Raw genomic sequence first — 21,493 nt, forward strand, 5'->3', positions numbered from 1 at the left:
CAATAATTCGGAAGTTTAAAATAACTGGAGCTGTGAAAAAAGGCTGGACAGGGAACGCAGCTTATTTCACCACCACAGACAGTGAGAGTGGTAAGAGAGTTTGAAAATTAAAGCTCATAGTTTAAAGGACTGAACGTTTCATGGCGAGATCATACTACTGCAATAAAATTGAGTTTTCCTTTAACAAATCTTGGCTATTAACACTTTCGGTTATTGTTCCTTGGATTTACCGTTGTCGAAGCTTTTTTCTCCTTACACAACGGCATAATTGCTGTGAAGCTCCATTAAAAACAATAATAAAAATATTATACGTTTATGAAATGAACTAAATAACTAAACCTCTCCAACGCACCAAATTTTCAGAAAGATGATTTACATTTGTTTTCCAAGAATGCAATAACTGTTTCAAACAGTGGTGGTGTCTTTCAGAGCTAAAAGAGCGAAGGTGCCAAGCTCTACCCTGGTTTTCCTTTCGAAAGCACCCAAAATCGCAGTTACCTCATCAATTTAGATCACCTTATCCAACTTAATTGTTCACCATGTGTTCATTTTCATTTCACTGGAAACATATTAATATATAGTGCAGGAATACAATTTCTGTTTGGTGAGAATAACAGCATAAACAGAGTATAAACACATTCAGGTGTTGTTATTCTTCGAGTCGTTTTAAAAATGCTTTTGCTTTCTCTTGCCACTCTGTGTGAAAATGATCCTTCACAGTGACTCCACAGTGCAACCAAAGTCATTCGTACAAATCAGTCCAACAAAGTCGGTGTGCGACTTTACAGTCGATGAACATCCGAAAGACGCAATTCGCTTCTAGGCTCTCGGTGAGACACGTGACAAGTGTCAAAAATTTGTCAAAGACATTGATAAATGCCAGAGTGAGAAAGTGTGCGTGTTCCAGCAGAGCTGTTATTGCCATTGATCAGCTCCAGGTTGAAGTCAACTTTTCTCTTCCTCATTCTGTAAATGATTTGCCAGACATGCACAACAATCCAGGTACAAAACTCGAACCAGAAAAAGGGTCAATGAAAGACTTTAATTACTTCCTGTGGTGGCAAGAAGCCAGTAATCCCAACAATCTTTACTATAACTACATGTTGGCAAGTAGGGTCAGTCAGCGCTCTGCTTAGACAGTAAGAAAATCAAAACTTCATAAAGGTTAGGATAGAGTTTACTACATTTTAACAACACTGTGCCTGATGACACAACCAGGGCTACATACATTTCAAAGATCATAAGTGTTAACATTCGATGCAGAAGATGCACAAAACAATCACTAATTAAAATAAGTTTTCCTGTGATTGGCTGGAACTAATTATTTTTTCCCCTATTTATTAAACACATCAAAACTTGTGACTCCTACTTCTGTTGGTCTGTCAAAAAATAATTAGATCTTTAAAATCTATAATTAGACCAGCCACAATCTGGACTGGATTATCTTCATCTAAAAGTACAAGAAATGATGTGTCAGAGCTTTGTTTGGAGTGATTATAAAACCCAGGCTACCAATCTGAGGTGCAATTGGTAAGGGGCCACAAAGTTACTCAAAAAACCTAAACTGAATGCAAGAATAAAGAATAAAACATGTGCTTTCATTATGAATAACAGAAGTTTACTGCATTTTTACAAATTCTGAATCTTTTGTCAATCGAATCTGTAAACTGATACATTTTTCAGCACTCATTTTTTCCTACTCTGGAAAATGATCCAAGAAAAGTCAAGACTGTGTGTGAATCCTGCAGGTCAGACCTCAAAGGAAATCAGCATCTGCCAATCAAATCATTTACAAGTGCTGGCATGAACCATCCCGAGCATCATTGTCATTTCTTTCAGTCGCTATCAATTTGACAACGTTGGAAAGCACACAACAGGGTTCCGTTCAACAGATTTATTTAAATCCTCCCTCAGCAGCTAGCAGGGAAAAGCCAAATCATCCATTTCTCCCGATAAGCATCTCATAACATCTGAATCAGCACCAGCGGCTTGCCTCGGCCACGCCTTCCTCTTCCTTTATTGGATACTAACCGTATCAGGCACCAAAACACAAAAACACACTTCCTCTGCGTGGGAGCTGCCGTTATTACCGGTGATAACAGCAACCTTACACCTTTTTCTACCCCGCCTGCCTTATCTGCTGGACACATCAAACAGGGCTGCAGGCCTCCTACTCACTGTCAGCCGCCGGCACTAACTGGACGCCTATTGTGAAACACGACAACCAAACAAAAAAGGGGTTACGCAACAGCCAGCGGGACCACGGCGAGAGAGGGACCTCCTCAAGACGCACCAAGCGGACACAAACATAACCTTTTACGGATGACGTCTTGTGTGGAGGACAGGTTGGCGTTAGTGAGGGGAAGCAGACTGAGCTAGGTGAAAATGTAAAATGGAGTCTTGTTCTTGACTGACAGGAGCAAAAAAAAAAAAAAAAAGGGGGGGTTTGGTCATCAGAGGGTAGATGTGAAAGAGCTGAGATAAGGGGGAGGGGGCAGGAATCCTTCTGTCTTTAAAATAATGAACAATCTCCTCCCTCTCTGCTCTCTCTAGTCTGGCAGCTAAAGCACACATGACAAACGGCAGAAGACGAAGGGGAAAACGTGGGTCGTGGAGGGAACGGGGTCGCAAGGGGGAAGTAAAAAAAAAAAAAAATAGAGGAGAAGGAGGAGAAAGTGTAAGTTAAGCCCAATCAGGAACGCAGAGTGACGTAACAAACCTACGGAGCGGTTGGTGATCACATGCATGAATGGAGAGTCGCTATGGACCACAGAGACAAGACATGCAACAGTCTGCAGGGGTGGAGGGAGAGAAAAATCACAGGAAGAACCGCTCTCTGCACTGTGCACCAGATACATGTGAATTTAGTTAGAACATAAAAGAAACCTTTGTTATTATGGAGGAAGCATAATAAGAGAAGTGACAAACACAGCATGAAAAAAAAAAAAAAGATAGCCACCTGCTGCTTCAGCATTCACTGTAAATATAATCTGTTTTAATTTAAAATTTCCCCAAAATGGAAAAACCACATGCAGTTGTAGAGTGGACAGTGAGTGAGATCCCTGCGGCCCACCCTGTCGCTCCGGACCACCCGGAAGCAGACAGCTCGGTGTTCTCACGGGATGTACAGGATCTCCTAATTACAATAACAACCCAATCAGCCACTAATGAGCCCGGGTGGGTGGCGTGGATAGCTGGGCCCAGGCTGGAACTTACTGCACCCCACTGTAGACCTTTTGAAAAGTGGGCCGTCAACCTGCCTTCTCTCTCTCCGTTTGACACTTAATTTGGCACCAGGAATGAGGAAGAGGAGGAGTACAGGGCTGTCAGAAAAAAAAACAGAAGAAAAGGGTTCCAAATATAATAACTTCCCAGTGACACGATATGTGCAAGAGTGAAATTTGTTTCATCTTTCTACGACGTGCAGGAGCACAGCTCAGGACGCCGCCTGCAACAATGCCTTCAGACATGCCAGCATTTCTACTCTATTCAGCAACACGCCAGATTTGAATCTGCAGGTAAAAAACAAAAACAAAACAAGATTGTATGAAGTTCAAATATTTCCTGGCTCACGTTCTGCAGAAAGGCATGATGATGTGGACACGATCCAAGCAGAACATGAAGAAACAAAATGTTCTGACCCTCTGATTTTGCTTCTTCTCTAAAGACTTAAGTTTCTGCTTCACCGCCTTTAAACCATGTGCTAGTGTGATTACAAAAAAACACACACAAAAAAACTAATAAGGAGTTATTCAGTGTTATTTTTAAGATATACAATTATTCAAATAAATTATAAGCAGATTATATTTTATTTTGGGGGGATTTGCAATTGTTTTTAAAACAGTACAAGTCCACTGGTCTTGACCCCTCTTCAGCCGATAGTAACTAAAACAGGGCTGATTGATCGGTTATTGCAATGATCAGCAACTAAATTGGTAATTGATTAATTGTTCATTGGAGCATACAGAGTGGAAAGAAAGGACATTTACCAAATCAACACACTTACAGCAGTAATTCAGTCAAAAGTATTTACATTCTGCATTTAAGATTAAACAAAAAATCTTTGTAAATACTTTCTACCCAGAACTCTTCAAGTGGCAGTTTTAGTTGAAATTCTATTAAAAAAAATTATAAATAAATAAAATGTCCTACTACTTCTAAAAGTCACCTTTTGCTAATTACTAATCGGTTCATCCAAAAAAAATATTCAACAGATTAGTCCTATACTGTAGCGATGTTAAGTCAAGCAGAAACGGTTGAGCTTGATGGTGTTGGGCATTTTGTTTTTGTTTTTCTAGATTTAGATGGATTCTTTGCTACGATTAATCTATTACTGTCAGAATAACAGATTAATCGATAACTAGAATAATGGTTAGTTTCAGCCCTGAACTAAAACTAATCTAGATTCATACAAATTAAGACGCCAAGAGGAAATTTATCAACTGATTATAAAAATCATTTCAACATTTGCTCTCAGCATAACTCCATTTATTTTTCAAATAAATAACAAAAAATAAATAAATACATAAAAGGTACAGATGGTGCAAGTGAGGTCATCTCCACATCAGCTGACCCATCTCCTCTGTTCAATGAACCTTCACAGCTGCAGCCTCAGTTATAGTGTAGCTACAGTTTCAGACAGATTCTTCTCTTATTTTTAGAGTTGTATTTCCTGCTGAGAATTTAATATGCGTCAACTAATGATAGCTGGCTGGCAGAGATGAAGCGCATTACGGTAGCGGCTCGGAAAGGGGCAGAAGAGAGAGGGAGCCCTTTACGGCGCGCAGAGCGGCTCGACTCCGCTGCACATTAGCTCAGCGTGAAATCAGACCTGTCCTTCATGAGACCAGGTGCTGGCTAACTATGGACTGTGAGAAGTTTTCTCTCTCCCGCTCCCCGATGAGGTGATCTGCTGATTATAGATTTGTCAACAGTTCGGTTGCTGAGAGGGAAGATGTGCGGCTGCGGTGCCAGGTGGAGCGCTGGTGGAAAAATGCATTTGTTAATATGAATGTGGAAAGTCTTGAGACGTTAAGCCAGCCTGCCTGGGCGCCCGCTGCCAATCTCTGGTTTCTGTAGTGAGAAGAAAAAAAGAAGAAGAAGAAAAAAAAAAAAAACACAGAGAAACTGCACGAGAGGCATTTTTAGTAACAAGTGCCAGCATGTACCTCCAAAACAAAGAGAGACGAGGACATGAGCCAGGAAGAGACACAGAAAGGGTGTTCTGAATATGAATAAGCTCAAAGCAGAATGGTAGGTGAAAACTATGGAAACGCTTGGAGAAGTTTTGGTTTCAAAATTTTCCATTATGCTGTTCCTACATTGCCGTGTCCTCTGTCCTTCAAACGAGGAGTTTTCTCTAGCTCAGGGGTGTCCAAACATTGGCGCAGGAGGGAAATTGTGACCCTTGAAATGATTTTGCATCAAGTCAAAAACAGTCAAAATTTGGCCCAAAAAAAGCAATCGACCAAAATTGTAGTTAGGCGATCGTCCAACACTTGTTTCAAACTTTGAATCTTGGATGATATAAATATTTGACAAAAAATTTCGTTTATTATTCAGGAAACAAATTTTGCCATTTTTAATTTAATGAATTTTGTGGCACCCCACTAGTTTAAATTTGCCAGTTTTGGCCCCTAGGACAAAACGTTTGGACACCACTGCTCCAGCTGTATAAAGCACAAAGTAACACTGCCCCTCCCCTACCTGTTGCTGCACAATGACAGTCAGCTGACTGAAAAGAAGCCTACAACTTTTCCACAGTATTTATAAAACAGCATAAAGACACAATCACCGAGGCGACTGGAGACATCAGATAGCGGTGGAGGGGAGGAGCGTGTCGGCCGGAGCACCTGTTTCTCCATTGCCTCAGTCTCCCATTGAGGAGCATGGCAAACCAAGATGACCCAACCTATTTTTATACAACACCGGGTCCAGTTACAGCTGTGGCAAAGGGCCAGCTGGTGGCAGATTGGAGCAGCTAGGAAGGAGTAGCACGCAAACCCCGCCTGAGTCGTCAGGTGGCTCGCTGAGCAAGAAGAGGAACCCAAATCAGATCGCTCTGGTGACTTTGGCTCGCCTCCCTCTTCCCACCTTCTGGCACCGCAATGGAGGGACAGGAGGGGGGCAGACGGTGAGGAGAGGGGAGACACAAGTACAGACAAGAGGGCGATGAGGAGAAAAAGAGGCGAGGGGAAGAGGAAAGGTCTTGTGTCACTGCTGCTTGTTTATAAAAACAATGACTCACCGTATTCTAGCTCCGACAAGCCGAGCTCGACCTTGGACTCAAGGCCTTAAGGTGGCGGTGAGGGGGTACGAGAGGAGGAATGACAGGTGTGTAAGGAAGTGAGAAGCAAGACTTTTAAAAAAACAACAATAGTGTTTTAGAGTAAAAGTGCTGAATGTTGCGTTGCGGACCGCTGGCTGGGTTTCAAAGTGTGGCTATAGACTGAGAGTGAGGCACAAACTAGGAGACCATGATATGCCAACACTGCGGCGAAGACGGCCATGATGGAGGAACTCTGGGTTAAAGATTTCATTTCAAATCACATCTTCATGTACGAGTTTAATTTTCTTTACTTCCCAGAAAAAAGATAGTTTAATACTAAAATGTTATTTAATTATGGAATATTCCTTTGAAAACGTTACATGATTTCCTGTTATTTTGGGCCAACTGACTTTCACCTTCAGCGTTATTAAAAAAAACAAAACAATTCAACAGCTAACGCTACATGTGCTGCTAGCAAGACATCAGACAGCGATCTAATAACAAGGAAAAGTGTAGATTAATCTTTACTTTGTTAAACACTAGAGCTCAGAGCAATCAACAACAGGAAAACCTAATTCCCTTGATATAACCATAGGTGGGTAAATAAAAAACATCCCTCTTTGTTCCTAATCTTGCAGCACAAATTAAATCATGTGACAAAGTTTGGTTGAGGAACAAACCTGGAATCAACAGACCTTAATGACTTATTTTACGTTTTACCCAGCAACTTGCAGCATTGGCTCACTTATTGTAGTTTCAACCATATCCTAATTTTCTGCACTACTCAGCTTCTTCAAAAACTGATGCAAAAATGTGGCTTTTGAAAAAGACACATCTAAGCAAAAGCTGCAAAGATATTTACTGAATGTGCACATTTTATTACCTTGCATGTTTGAGTTATCTCCCCTTGTTGGCTTAAATTCTGTTTTAATGAGTTATTAAAGTCAAAAGGACTGCAGCAAAATATCCTAAAGGACAGCTGGAAAAACATCAGTCCCATCAAGTAGAAAGAAGAATCTGAAAAATTCAAGCCACGCCTAAGACAACAGCTAAACCAGGTGGTGCTAAGAACAAGGCTGGGGGGCTGGTGGGGCATGGGGAGTGGTGGCTGGGAAACAGCAGCAGGTAATCAACAGCAGGCCCGGCGGCTCTGAGGCTAAATAGCACAGCAGACACAACCACAGACACAGAGTGAGTAATCCCAAAGACATGTGATGTTACTTTTCATCTTTCCACGTTAGTGAGCGGAGCGCAGTGTGGTGAGTAGAGGCCTGAGAGCGAGGAGGCTGGGACTCCATTACCCCACTTGACTCGCCGCCACACAGCAGCAGCTGCAGGGACCGGCTCCAACCAACGCTCTGACCCACAAACCAGCGCTACGCACGAGTCTGGATGAGCTGCGCCTGCTCTGCTCAGCCCGCTTCTTCCTGTCCATCCGTACACGTTTCCTTCTTCCTTCTTCTTCGCCAAGCTGTACTCTAAGAGAGTAACTCGATATCCTTAACTTCTTTTCCACAATGTAGTTTTTTTTTGGTTCCCCCATGTCACTTTGTAAGGAAGATTGCCCCATGCATAACTAATCTTATAGATTTTTACCAAATATGGCTGCCAAATGAACCCAAAACCAACAGACGCAGAGAAAATCGGAAATTATTTCGTTCAAGTTGACATTTTTCCATGTACGTTCTGCATGAAGAACTCCGTGTGTGTAAGTGGAAAAGATTAAAACTATTAAGAGACGGCTGGGGATGGAAAATCGAGGAGGAAAGAGGAAGGAGGATGGCCGGGGGGGACGGGGTGGGAAGGGGCTCAGGTAGAATTTCACAGGAGAAAGTAAAGAAGCACGGGAGCAAACAGCATGACGGAAGTTGAGGGGATGGAGAGCCGAGGGTCAGGTCAGTTTAATGGCCCGTTTGTCTGCACCGTGAGACCACCAGCTCTCACTGGCTGCTGCAGCAAAACCACACACACACACACACACATACACACCAACTCTGCCTCTCTCCTTCCTTCTTTCCACATCTCTCCCTCCCTTTACCTTTTCCACTGCCTAGGCCTGTTCCAGCTTCAACAACTCATTCTCCAACCCACAGGCAGGCCAAGGAATCTGCATCGTTTACGTTCACTTCATCCATATCGACAAAAAGGGGAAGTGGCGCTATGATCAATGGAACTCCAATCAATCAATGAGTCACGGACAAACACGTTTGAAATAAAATGAAATACCGTATAACGTATCCACAAGTCTGGATGGATGATGTTACATGCAAACGTGGACTGGCCAATAAAATTCCTCAGTGTTGCGTCTGACAGTCAGGTCCCTGGAGTGGGAGGTCTGAGGCCACAGTGGTATTGTAAAATGACTTTCATTTATTATGCTGCCATTTAACAGCAAGGCATAATTCAATATGGGATCCATTTAACTATAATAGAATTAGAGAACACTTGATGTGGGCTCATAAACGGCTGCAGGAGCGTCGAGTCCATGTCCTTTCTCACAATGTCTCACCATCATGCCCCTTTACTCTAATTTGTACCCATTTGTCTGGTTTTCTTTTTTTTTTTATCCAGTCAACAAATGTACCACCTAATTGTTCATTAGACAATTAGGTGGTACATTTGTTCTTTCACTCCTAAATCTATAGAGAGCCCTTCAGGGGTCCTGACAGTGGATCTCAAGGGTCCCCGCCCTTAAACTAATACTTCACGTAAGCATATTTTGATTGACGCTTTTGGTTCCACACCCAACCTCAGTTACAATATGGTGTATCTGATCAACCTTTAGCTGAAGCCACAGTTTGTAAAGAGGTTGAAAGGGATCAAAAAGATATCATGTTCAGATGTATCAGTCAGGAGCAGGGTGCAGAATCCCAACAGCCTTATACAGAAACCAAACCACAGCAAGGTGGTATCAATTGGAGAAAATATGGAGCTGTACTGATGACAAAACAAGACTCAGGATGGTGCCAAAAGGCTCCAACAAGTTCTGGTTGTAAAAAAAACATCTGCATTATTCTTTATTTGTCCGGACACATCCCAGCATGGCTGAAATCTACCAAAGCTGAATACTGTATGTTTGTGAAATCGCACCAATTAATATTAAATTAACATGTTAGGAAAACATACAAGTGTGCAACAAAAGATCCCATCACCAGAGGAATAAATTAAGTTCAACCCTTCAAATGCTGTTTATTTAAAATATTGCTCATCGTCGTTTTAATCTTTAACACACTTCACGTGACCACCACGCTATTGAGCTCTTAAATTTTTCAAATCTTCCGGTCCGAATTATTTTTCCATGCCAGCACTGGGACTTTGATCTCTGCTAATCATTTTCAAAACTGGAACATATAGCAGCTGTTTACCAAAAGACACAGACTTCCGGCGAACGCTTTCATAAAGCATTATCAGTTTTACAGCCACAAAATCAAGGCCGGAAGCCATGTTGTTTCTACCATCTTTTTAGATAACGCAGCTTTGAACGGAAGCTCCTTATAAAGCACATAATGTTAAAAAACTTAAATGATTTTATTGATTGAACCAGCAAATGCACTTGAGTATATGCAGACAAACTGTCCTGGCTTTCATGGTGCAGATATAAAAAAAAAAGGAAACAATCGTCTGGAAAAATATGTGCACAGACTTGGATGATCGATGTTAACAATCGATCATCCAAACGCCTCTGACTGTCTTTAGAGAAAAAGCATTCACACATCACGATGTTTCTACTTCCATGTTTCACCGTGGTAATAAAATGCTCAGCAATGTTTGGCCCTTGGGATGATTTTGGGTGGCCCCTGACTGCAGTTCAAGACCGGTTCATATTTGACTCTCCACAAAAGCTGAAAAAGACACTTTTTGTAATTTCTATAGGATGACATTTTCTAATTTATTTCTTCTTCAACTGAAAATATCTGTTCCAAAACAAAGTATTTTTTATTTTACTATACATGTTTTTATGATTTAATTTTTATAAACTGGGCCACCTTCCTTTTTCTGACCTAAAAATCTTCCGTTTTCTACTTTGTTACAGTAAAATGTTGATTTATTTTTATTTTTAAGCAGATAAAAAGACAGCAACCACATTGCTTTGCTTCTCTAATTGACGGTGAAAAGAAGCATGACTCCCAAGTAGCATCAACTTGGTGATTTTGGGCCACATTGCACAAAGTTTGGACACCAATGAGTTTTGATTTAAAAGAGAAAGCGAGCTGCTTGGCTGGAGGTGAAAAGGCGTGCAGTCTTAAGAAGGACAGAGAGAGAGACTCACTGATTGCATCAAAACAGATGGCAGTAAAAACAACAACTCAGAGCTCTGCTGGTACAGTCAGGTTCATACTGAAATCTGAATCTAATCAACAGCAAACAGACTGCAGTCTGGGTAAAAGGACTGATTGGCAAAGGTCCGACATGAATCTAGGTTGTAAAGTAAAATTTTCTGATGAGGCAAAAAGAAGAAATTTAAAGACAGATTAGAATTTGTTCACAGTAAACGCCGATCTCAGCAGTAGAAACAAGGAGTCGTCAAACAGGGGATGTTAGTCTACTGTCGGCACAGCTCCTGTCACCATAGTAATCCGTCTCAGGCTGGTCTATCAGGACAAAAACAGAGAGCCCTGTCAAACATAATCAGAGAAGGCCATGTGACCAGGGGCTGTTGTTCAGGACGTGCAGGTGGAAATGTTCAGCATCACTTAGACTCTAATAAGACAGGATGAAACAAAAACAAGTGGGAGAGAGAGAGAGAAGAAGAGAGAGAAAGAGGGGAGGGGAGTGGAAACGTTGAACGAAGGAGGTTTTCCCACACCATAAAGGCCAGATTAGCAGGCGTGCACCTGTGTGTGTGTGTGCTTGTATGTGTGGGGAGGACGAGTCTGCGTCTGCAGGCTGTGCGCATCTGCTGTGTGAAAGGAAAACATCGCAGCGGATGACAGTGAACTCGTTTACCCTTGAACGCAACGGCACACGGAGGGAGGGAGAAGGATACACAAAGAGTTGGAGCTCCAGCATAGAAGGGACAGAAAAACAAGAAAACACTTGTGAGGCGTGGACCCAGGAGGGGCGCAGGGAGCAAGGAAGGTTCTGGAGCAAGCAAAGAAACCTCAGCTAAATATCGCTTCATTAAATAAATCCGAAAAGAAAAACAGACCTGGGTGACTTTCAGGCAAAAAAAATCACTTATATGCTCCTGAGCATCCAAATTCAGGAGGACGAGGGCGCCTACGATGAAGCCTGTTTTGGTGTCTTTTACACATGCAAATTACAGCTATCAGTAATATTCAGCAAGGAGACCAAAAAAAATTAAATGTCACTGATGTTACCAAAAGGTGATGAATCTTGTGTTTCAAACTCAACAAATCCATAGAATTACCCAAACACTAGGCAGATGTCCCATAATGTCTGATCTTAAACTCATACAGCTGCGGCTCTACAGCTGCGTTAATGTGAATCATAACAAACACCACAGCACATTCTAGGAAACACATGTAATATTTAGTAAGGAAAATAAATAAATACATTTGGAACTCTAATTCACTACAACTTCAATCAAATTTCAAAGACTAACCCTATTTCAGAATACATTTAAACTGAGATTTAAGAAGTAGTTTTCATTTTTTCTCTAGCAGGTCTATTTTATTTAAAAAATAGATAAAAGTGTGCTGTTTATTTTAATAGCCTGTGCCCACCCCCCCATTAGTTAGCATATAAAATATACTAACTGATGTTAGTTAGTATAACTAAAAATATATACAAATACTAACTACTGACAGTGTTTTTATATACTTTTTGTTTCTTTGGAGAATAAGATATGGAAAATAATAGCATCAAAACAATTAAAATTATATTACTTTCTAGGGTTTCAAATCAAGATTTTTTTTTTTAATGTTTAAAATGGAGCCATGGTGTGGATATCCTTCCATCACTCTTATGAATAAAAAAATGCTTTTAAAACTAGTTTGAGTTACAAACTGCATGTCTGATAGTTAGAATACCAGCTTTTGAACGTCATATTACTCTGTAAAGAAATCTTTAACACTATCAAACCTACCGACGTCACACATAACATTGTCATAACTTTAATAATCAATGTTCTGTTTTATGAGCAGCATTGGATTAAATTACGTTTTTCTGTTTTTGAATCAAAAGTAGTAACGTCCCTCTAAAAATAACCAATCAGCAGAAAGGAGGCTATTAGTGAGAACATATTTATTTCTCAACCGGAGGTGGATTTAATGTCGTTTATTAACTGTAAGCATTATTTATTTATTTGTTTGTTTTTTTTTATCATAGCTGAATCCGTGCCTCCTTAGGACAGATGACAAGAATTATGACTCTGTTTGTGTGCAGGTAATTAACTGCAGAGAGCCTCACTGGGTACTGTGTCAAATGGCCACTTCTCAGTCATATGACTGTCCCTAAAATAAATGTAACCCATCAGGTTTAGCCGGACGGCCTCTCGAGCCCACTGTACACCACACATGCACCCGCTGCCCTCTCACACTCCAACACATGATACGGATACAAAGAAGGCATCTGTCCTTTGCACAGCGCAGCGCAAGAGCCGGTATGTTAAAAATGTGGAAATCCTCTGAATTTGACTCAGCAGGGGAAGCAGCAAGATGAAGACAGTCGATCATCTTTGCTATGTAAAAAAGATATTTAGTAAATCCAATATTATTTGCTTGAAATGAACAAGCATTGACGTGTTTTAGTGACAGGCTTTCATTTAAGATGAGACCTTACATACGCGTGTGCTTGCATGAACAAGGCCGGGCGCAGTCAGAAAGACGACCCCAAGAGGGAAGGGTTATGGATCAGTTTCAGACAAAGACGGACATGTTGACTTCTCAAAGAGACAGCCTCAAATTCCTGCAGAGTTTTCACAAGCTTTGACCACCAGAGTCTGCACTCAAGAGTCCCACGAGGGACAAACATCTCCATTAATTTGGAAAAGATCTACAAACACTATTTAAGAACCATAAGATCAGAGCTCCTTCGCTTTTCTCAGGTAGAAATGGTAAACAGTTTTTATCCTTTACAGACATTTAAGAAAATAAAACCCTAAAGTTCACCATAAATTAAGATACACGTCAAAGAAGACATGAGGGAGGAAAGAAAGGAAGGATGAAAGGAGACAAGGAAGGTAGGAAAAACAGAAAAGAAATATGGAACAAAAGGAAGGGAGGGCACAACGAATAAAAAAAGCAAAGACTCAAAAATAGAAAGACAGCAGGAAAAGAAAGACAAAGACGACAAAAAGGACTTTTAGGCAAATGCAGAGACCAAACTTTGCAAATCTAAATATTTTTTCCATATTCTTTTTTCCATACTTGCCAGATTTGGAAAACAGATGGGGTAGGAACCCTGTTGTACTTATTAGGACATATCTACATAAAAATCAAGAAGCCCTGATAAAAATAAAAAATAAAAAAAACACACACACACACATCCCACATGGTCAAATTACTTCCTTTTCTTGATACTAATTTAAAAATCAGCTGGTTGCCGGTGAATAGATAGGCTTTAACATTTCCCATCATTCTTTAAGTACTAGACAATCCTGAACATTAAAACTTGTTTTGGAAACATTTTACATTTAAAATGAACCAAGAACCAAGAGTAGAGGTCTTTCAGATCTGATTTCATTTCTGCCAAAGGTGAAATTGCTTTTTATTCATGTTTATCTGTGTTGCATGTTTCTAATGAAGCTAATGTTTCTTCCACACCAGAAAGGTGTCTAAATAAAACCCTGCATGTAGGAGACCAGAGCGTCACCTCAGCGAGTCTCGACACCAGAACTGATTCGCAGCTGCGGCGACCGATACGGTCTCTCTGTTCCTGTTCTTTCAATGTGAACATCTGTGCAAAAGGCTGGAAAACGTCCTGCAGTTCATCAGGAAAACCATGGACTCATTAGATTATATCCCACTGTGAGTTAGTTCATCTGCCAAGAATAAGCAGAATCTGGTGAAAATGATTCTATTTAAACTTTTATGCACTGCTTTTGTAATTGTTTAAAGTTAACATTTTAATTAAAATTTTATAAATCCACCGTCCTGCAACTGAACATTTCAAATGCCACGTTTAGCAGATGCTAAATGTGTTTTCTTCTACTCTATAAATCACAAACTACTAAAACTGTTACACATATAAAAAGTAAGCCATAATTTTAGAAGGAGAAATGTATTTTTCTCCTTTAAATCAAAGAAATTAGATCTTATTACAGATTTTTGGGGGGAATTGTTTTTCTCAGGAAGCTGTTTGTTTTTTTTTGTAAAGGTTAAACTAAAATGTGCAGACCCATTCCTAGATTAATCTGTTGAAATCTCCAAAGAAACATTTGTTTTACTCTGTGACTTTTACCTATATTATCAAGAGCAAAGGTGCTCATGTAAAAACTGCACAAAACAAAACTGATGCCTGGTTTAAATAAGCAAACTGTTAAATCAGATTGTTGCAGCATGGCGTAACAGCACAGTCTGTGTTTCTTTGTGTCTCCCACTCCCCATCCATCCCCCTCCTCACTCCAGCACATTTCTGTGCAGTGAGCAGAGTTTTAGATAAACAGTCTCACTCCTCTATCGAAGAATGAGAGTCGGAGGAGACGACATCACAGGAAAGAGAAATAACCATCACTGCGAATCTATTTCAGTCCGTCACAGGACTGTGTTCCAGGCCGGAGAACAACGATGGCTACATTTCACGCTTTACACCCAAAAACATCACCGTCACCGACCGCTCGTGTTTTTGCAGAAGCTGCTTGAATGTTATTTAAAATTCTTACATTTATCATTAAGTGAACAGGAGAAGTTCTAAGATAAGCTTTTGTAGCTCATTTAACTGCAGTTGAACAACCTTACAGTAGAAGATATGACGTGTAATGTTTAACTCAGACTGTAAATCCAGCAGATAGAGCTGGTGGAAATGCATTTCTCTGACATCTTGTGTCAAAGTGGAGAAGCTTCAGTGTTTGACTTATCAAATATGATAAAGGAGGAGGCATCTATCCCAATATGGAGCCACATTTATGAAGCCTCAGGATCATCATCAGGTTAATACTTTGAGTAAATCATCATTTCTCTGTCATCATTTCAATGATAAGAGGGAAAAAAACTGAGATGTATGTCTGCAATATGGTTTATATTCCAATCAATGGGACACACTTATCTAAAACATAAAAATATCTGCTGAGAAAAATTATTTTTGGACTTTCTATGAATCTTAGTCGCTAATTGGCCAGTAGTTCATGAGCTAACGGTTTCTAGCAGCTACAGGTTCACACTTGTGACTATATTAATTCTGTTTTTATAGTGAAGAAACATAAAGTAATAAATCTGTATATGTGTAAAAAGCAGCATATAGTCCAATTAAAGTGTTTTTAATTGTCAAACCTGATCTCTTTTATGCTATTATTTCAAATATATTCAAAAGGTTGAGAGTCACTGAAATGGGCAATCATCTGATTTTACAGTATTTCACCAAGAATTTTTACCAAATGGAGTCAATCAAGAGAAGCTTCACAAATTACAATCTGTGGCTGACTCTTTGGTGAATCTCTACAATTTCTTTTATTCTTGTTACTACCAGAGATTAATATGAATATTTAAGGCTGTCGCAATAAGCAATTAATCAATTGATTAAATGATTAATTAAAATGAGCATGATCATTTCCATTCTGATGATCAATCAATTTGAAAGGCAATTTACAGAAAAATCATAATCCATTTTATTTACGGTTTTGGTTGTGTGTGTGCTTGGTTGTTGTGTTTTATTTTGTATAAAATATATTTCAGTTTTCTTTCCTAAATCAAAGTTTATTGGTCTTTGAGAGGGCAAATTTGCATCATTATACGATTATCAACATGTTTCTTGAAAATAGTCTCAAAACAACAATATTATTCTGTATCGCAATAATCACTGGGACAATTTATCGTCAAGCAAAATTGGTTATCGAGACAGATCAATAAATATTATTGTAGATATAATTCTAGGTCAATTCATTCACCTGGCTGGAGCTTATGACATAATTTCACTTTGTCCCATAAAAAACACTTAATTTATAGACGGACTGTAAATATCACATCTTTGTCCTAAGATCTAACTTTTTATCATCAATTAGCTGTCTGAGGATCTGGTTTGTGGCCTTCAGGATCTGGTTCATGGCCTTCAGAGAGTTATCACCAATCCTTTTTGAGGAGCTCTTAAACAAATAAATGGGTTCAGCGGAGTACAAGCAGCTCTGCTTCGCATCGTGACATCCTTCACCTCAGTTACCACCGTCGTCCTCTTCTAAAACTATTTCTCTGTCTGATGAATTGGATCTACGGTGGCTTCCTAGGGGCCCACTTGGGGTGCCCACTCTTGAACCTAAATGCCTTATACACATTGTTCTCATGCATGGCCCCCTCATCTGGACACACACAAAACTTGCACTGTGCAGAAATGCGCCAGTCAGAAGCTGAGAGATGAGATCCTGCAGAACGCACTCAGAGGCCAGGGTGCAAAGCAACTCATTCACTCACACACTCACACACACACACACACCTACATGGTGGGCCACTTCAAAGGCATTCCACAACATGCACAGCATTGTCGGAAAATGCCAATGTGCACTTCAGTGAAGAGTGCCTGTGAATCCAAACAGGTTACAGACAAACACAAACGGAGGGCAGCTCTTACAGTCCGGGTCTTTTGATTTGCGCCACTTCTCTTGAATAAAACACGCTGCTCTAGACATTTTATTCACAGTGTAGGAATAATGGACAAGAATGTGTGGAAAGCATGTACCAATAAATGCATATGCACTCCTGAAAGACCTGAGCTCACGGGCTTTAAAGGAGCAAAAAGAGGGGTGGGGGGGAACTTCCAGTTGCACAACTTGTTTTTCAGGAGTTAGAGAGACAATTCAGCAGTTGCTTCAGAAAACATGTCACTGATAAGTATGACTTCGATAGCTGTGCACGCTCATCAAGAAGCCGTGACAAGGAGCGTTTCTTATGAGGCCTTCTGGAAGTGCAGTCGGCAAATCATGACCGCTGCCCTGCATGTGGATTCAGAATGAAATATTTTAGGCATTTTGCTTGTTGTCCCCACCCCCACGTTTGCTGCAAACATCTTGAGATCCAAATATGGGCACTTCCCAGCGTACTCATGAACAGCCAATGAGATATACCCCACTCTCTGAGAGACGCTGAGCAGGAGGGAGGAAGAAAAAAGAAAAACAGCAAAAAGGAAAGAGCTGTGTGTCTGAGACACCCCCTTCACTGGCCTCCATTCTGTCTGCAGACATGACCTGTGAATAGTAGTCAGATCACTTCCTCTCAAACCACTGAGAGCCACTCTACTGGAACACAACCAAGTCCTGCCGCTGCAACACTAAGGACAAGGAGAGGCAACTGGTTCATAATGAGCAGCTTCTTTAAGGTGATTTGTCGCGTTAGATCGTTGCCTGCTCACTGCTCTGCTATGAGCTCATGTTCTGAGACACTTTGCAGACTTGTGCAACACATCGTCCGACAACACTAAAAGCAAATCTCCCAAGGAGACATAATGTAGGGCAAAGGTTAAACCCCTGACAAACAATGAAAATGTTTATTAATCTCCAAACACTCAAAAATTTTGTCTGAACAACTTAACTTTAAATTTACACACACAAAAATCCGAAGGAGGAAATCACTTGCATGCGATTATACATCATGTCACAAAGGTCAAGGAAAAAATAATCAGTTTCCTCACGTGGCAATAACTCATATTTCGGCTTCCTGTGTTAGATCTGAGCAGCTGAAAATGTTCACCCTGAATTTTCTAAAACAAGGTCATTAAGCAATCTGAAATTGGACTATTATCTCACACAGTCACAGGGCTGTTTAATTTGCGCTCTGTAAGATCATTTATGTAAAACCTCGGCTCATTAATAAAAAAACAACAACAACGCGCAGCAGAGACGTCCTCCAGAGAGGAAGAAGCCTTTACTACCCCGTGATCTGGAGGTAAAGAGCAGTGAGGGTTAATCCCACCACCTATGAAGAGACTTCTTAGTGTCAGTGGATAATTTGTTTACATTCAAGCTGCAGCAAAGCCGCATGTGTGTGGCTTTATGGAAAGCTCATTTGGCATAAAATGCAAAGGCCCTTTAAATGCAGTTTCATTTTTAGTTGATCAAAATGAACATTTCAGCAATCTAGAATAAAAATCCTTTCAGCCATACAGCCGATACAATTTTAGACAGGAATGCTCAAAGGTTGATGATGATATTACCAAAATATCATTTTTATCACCCTTGATTTTCATCATGACTCCCATGAGCTTCAGCATCTCGGTTACTACAAATCTACAAAACCTGCAGAAATCAGGGACAGAAACCAAACCAGCTGGTCAAAATGTATAAGACTTATTATCGCACACTTCAGATGCAAAACAATCAATTTTCTTTTCACTGCAAGTGAATTAATGATTAGTTTATTATTTTGCAAATAGAAATTAAACTCTGTTCCTCTGCTCTGATGTATGTACACAACACAAGTGCTTCAAACTTAAAAAATGTTTTGTTGTATGACTAAACATCTTGTCAAATTTACCATTATTTTCTGAAGTGTATCCTGTTGCAGTCCATTTCTACAACAGAGTATGACAGATGTGTGATATCAAAACGGAAAAGGATAAAATTAATTACATTTCAGTTTCATTTTACCAATATGATTCTTATAACTGGAAGTAATATTGGCATTACGGAGTGATTCAGACAGAGTCCCCGCTTGAATCTGACAGAATCTATAGAGGGAGATAAAGATTAGGGTGATGACAAGGAGGCTTTCCAAACTCAAAAACTTGGAAGTTATCATCAAGGACAGCCAATCAAAATGCCAATGGGTACATGTAAAGTTGACCTTTTCCACTGAAAATAGAGAAAGGTATAAATACAACTTTCAATATAGAATTTGCAATAAAACGGCATAAAAATAGACGTTGTTACATTGTTCTATTACTAGCAGCAATCATGAGCTGAAAGAAAATATTTCAAAACTAAAATCTGCCAGAGGTATACATAATTTGGGAAGTTTATACACATCTTAAGCATATTTAGTTTCAATTCAGAGTAAAGAATAGGCCCTATATAAAAACAAATGTAAAGGAGTGTCGTTTTGAGTGTATGGCACAACGCCCTGCCCTATCCACCGATGTCTAGCGTCGCCATGAGAGGCCTCGCTGCTGCTCACGGGGCTACTAATCAATCCTGCTGTTCCCAGTTTGGGCTCGCTGCCGCAGACCACCCCGGTCCAGCAGCAGCGACTAATCCGACCCTGGGGTCGGAGCTACGAGCTCAGGCCGCCAAAAACACACCCGGGGCGGCTGAGGGGGTTTTCGGATAATAATCCCCCACAGCATAACGGGAGATTATCAATTATTATTACGCAGCCGCAGCAGTTGAAATTAACCAGCTGCAACAATTAAGAGACGTGCGAAGAGTCTGGGCATGCGCGAAACCGTAGGCGAGGGTCTCGTGACAAGAAAAGAAAAACAAAATAATTTATTCAGTGGTACTAAAAGGGGCTATGTTAAATTTATCTCTAAATATTCACACCGTTAGGTTTCTCTGGGAAAAAAAAAGCAAGATTTTAAACATTTTTGTGTTTACAAAATAATTCACAATGACACCTGCGACATAGCTTTGAATTATATTAGTAATAACAATAATTATTATACTTACTTTCACCGTTTATTAGCCCACACTGGCATATAACACAGGTACAGAGGATGAAAAACACCAATTGTGCTCGCAGCTTCAGCGTCAACCACCTCATTTTGATTGAAGTTGTGCTCTCTCTCCCTCTGAAGGTTTTAATGAAACTCCAATCCTCGGGGGGGCGGGGGGGGGTGTTTATATTAGAGCAGATATCAAGTTATTTTTCCTCCTCAGGCAAGTTTTTGATGTGCGCCCTGGTATATATGCGTAAAGAGACAACTAAATTATGTGATCTTGGGTTCTGGTAACACATGTGCGAGTGAAAATCATTTTCCATAAGTGAAGGCGACAGTCCCCGTTCATCTGTTTGATGTTGATGCTCCAATAAATACAGGAAATTTTTTAATTATCCCTTAGTTTGGAGGTGCCCTAATTTGGTCCACTGTCCTGTGTATCTTCCACTGAGGTAACAGGGAGTATTTTCCAGCTGAAGTTAAAAGTCTTCAGGATCACCGCTGCAGCTTCTTCCTTCTCGTCCTCTCCCGTTTTAAGACCAATGGAGGTACATCCCAGGAAACTCCCAGCAGGAAAAACGTGCAGTTCCCCCCCTCTCTCTCTCTTTCTCTCTCTCTCTCTCTCTCCCCAACACTACGACCTTCCTCTGAACTCCTTCACCCCCGCTGACCACCGCGCCGCAAACGAATAACACCCATAAAAAAAACACCAAACTGGGGGGAAACGGAGCAGACGAGACGAGCGTCACCTTTTTAATCAGAAACCTTGAAGACTGAAGTGGAGGAAAACAAGACAGGAAAATGTCCTTGTTTAGCCCAGTGAAGTGAGGAAAGTCTCCACCACGCCGCTCCGATGCTTTTTTTTTTCCTCTCAACGATGGAGGGGGGGTAGCTAACGTTAGCTGGCTAATCCAAAACAAACGAGGTTTCGGCGTCGGCGGTAGAGTTGGAGATAATTTTAAAAAGCGCACAAACACACTAAATGAATATCCCGTGTCAGAGAGTCCACAAAATAGGAGGTAAATCCGAGTAAAAAGACTCAAAAATACGGGGGCAAGTGGAAAAACTTGGATTCCCGTTGCGTTTGGAGCTCGCTTTCCCTCAGGTTCCCCGTTTCCGTCTCTCTTTCTGCGAGCCTCTCCACCAGTAAACAAGTCCTGCCAGTCACCTCAGCTGGGCCGCGGTCTGCGGGAAAACACGGAGAGACAAGTCCGCCTTCTCTTCCTCCGCCTCCTCCTCCAGCACAGCCTGGATCCGGACCGACTGTCTGTCCGCCAGGTGGGCAGGAAACAACACAACAAGAGCACCCCTGTCACCGGAATAACACCGTCTACAAACTGGAGCGTAGCTACATGTTAATACAAACAAACACACAATTTTAGGATTGGAAGGTCTATCTTAATAGCAATGAAATGTCTCAAAACCATTTTTAGAGAAGAAGTAAATAGAGAAGAAATAATGCTTTTGGTAAATGTGCCTTTAGTGAACAGTCTCTTCTCTCTTTTCTTTATTTTTATGTTTTGGTTG

General features: G+C 40.7%; 1 protein-coding gene across 1 annotated transcript in view; it reads right to left on the minus strand.

The window, feature by feature from the left end:
- The window catches only part of insrb (insulin receptor b), an 84,396-nt gene extending 63,201 nt beyond the window's left edge, over positions 1–21,195 (minus strand). The window contains exon 1 of the mRNA XM_081606396.1: positions 19,977–21,195. Within this exon, the coding sequence (XP_081462522.1) occupies positions 19,977–20,070 (94 nt within the window). The 5' untranslated portion in view covers positions 20,071–21,195. The remainder of the gene's footprint in view (positions 1–19,976) is intronic.
- Between the last annotated feature and the right edge of the window lie 298 nt (positions 21,196–21,493).

The sequence above is a fragment of the Poecilia reticulata genome, chromosome 4 (assembly GCF_904066995.2).
Source record: "Poecilia reticulata chromosome 4, P_reticulata-male-v2, whole genome shotgun sequence".
NCBI classification, from domain to species: Eukaryota; Metazoa; Chordata; class Actinopteri; order Cyprinodontiformes; family Poeciliidae; genus Poecilia; species Poecilia reticulata.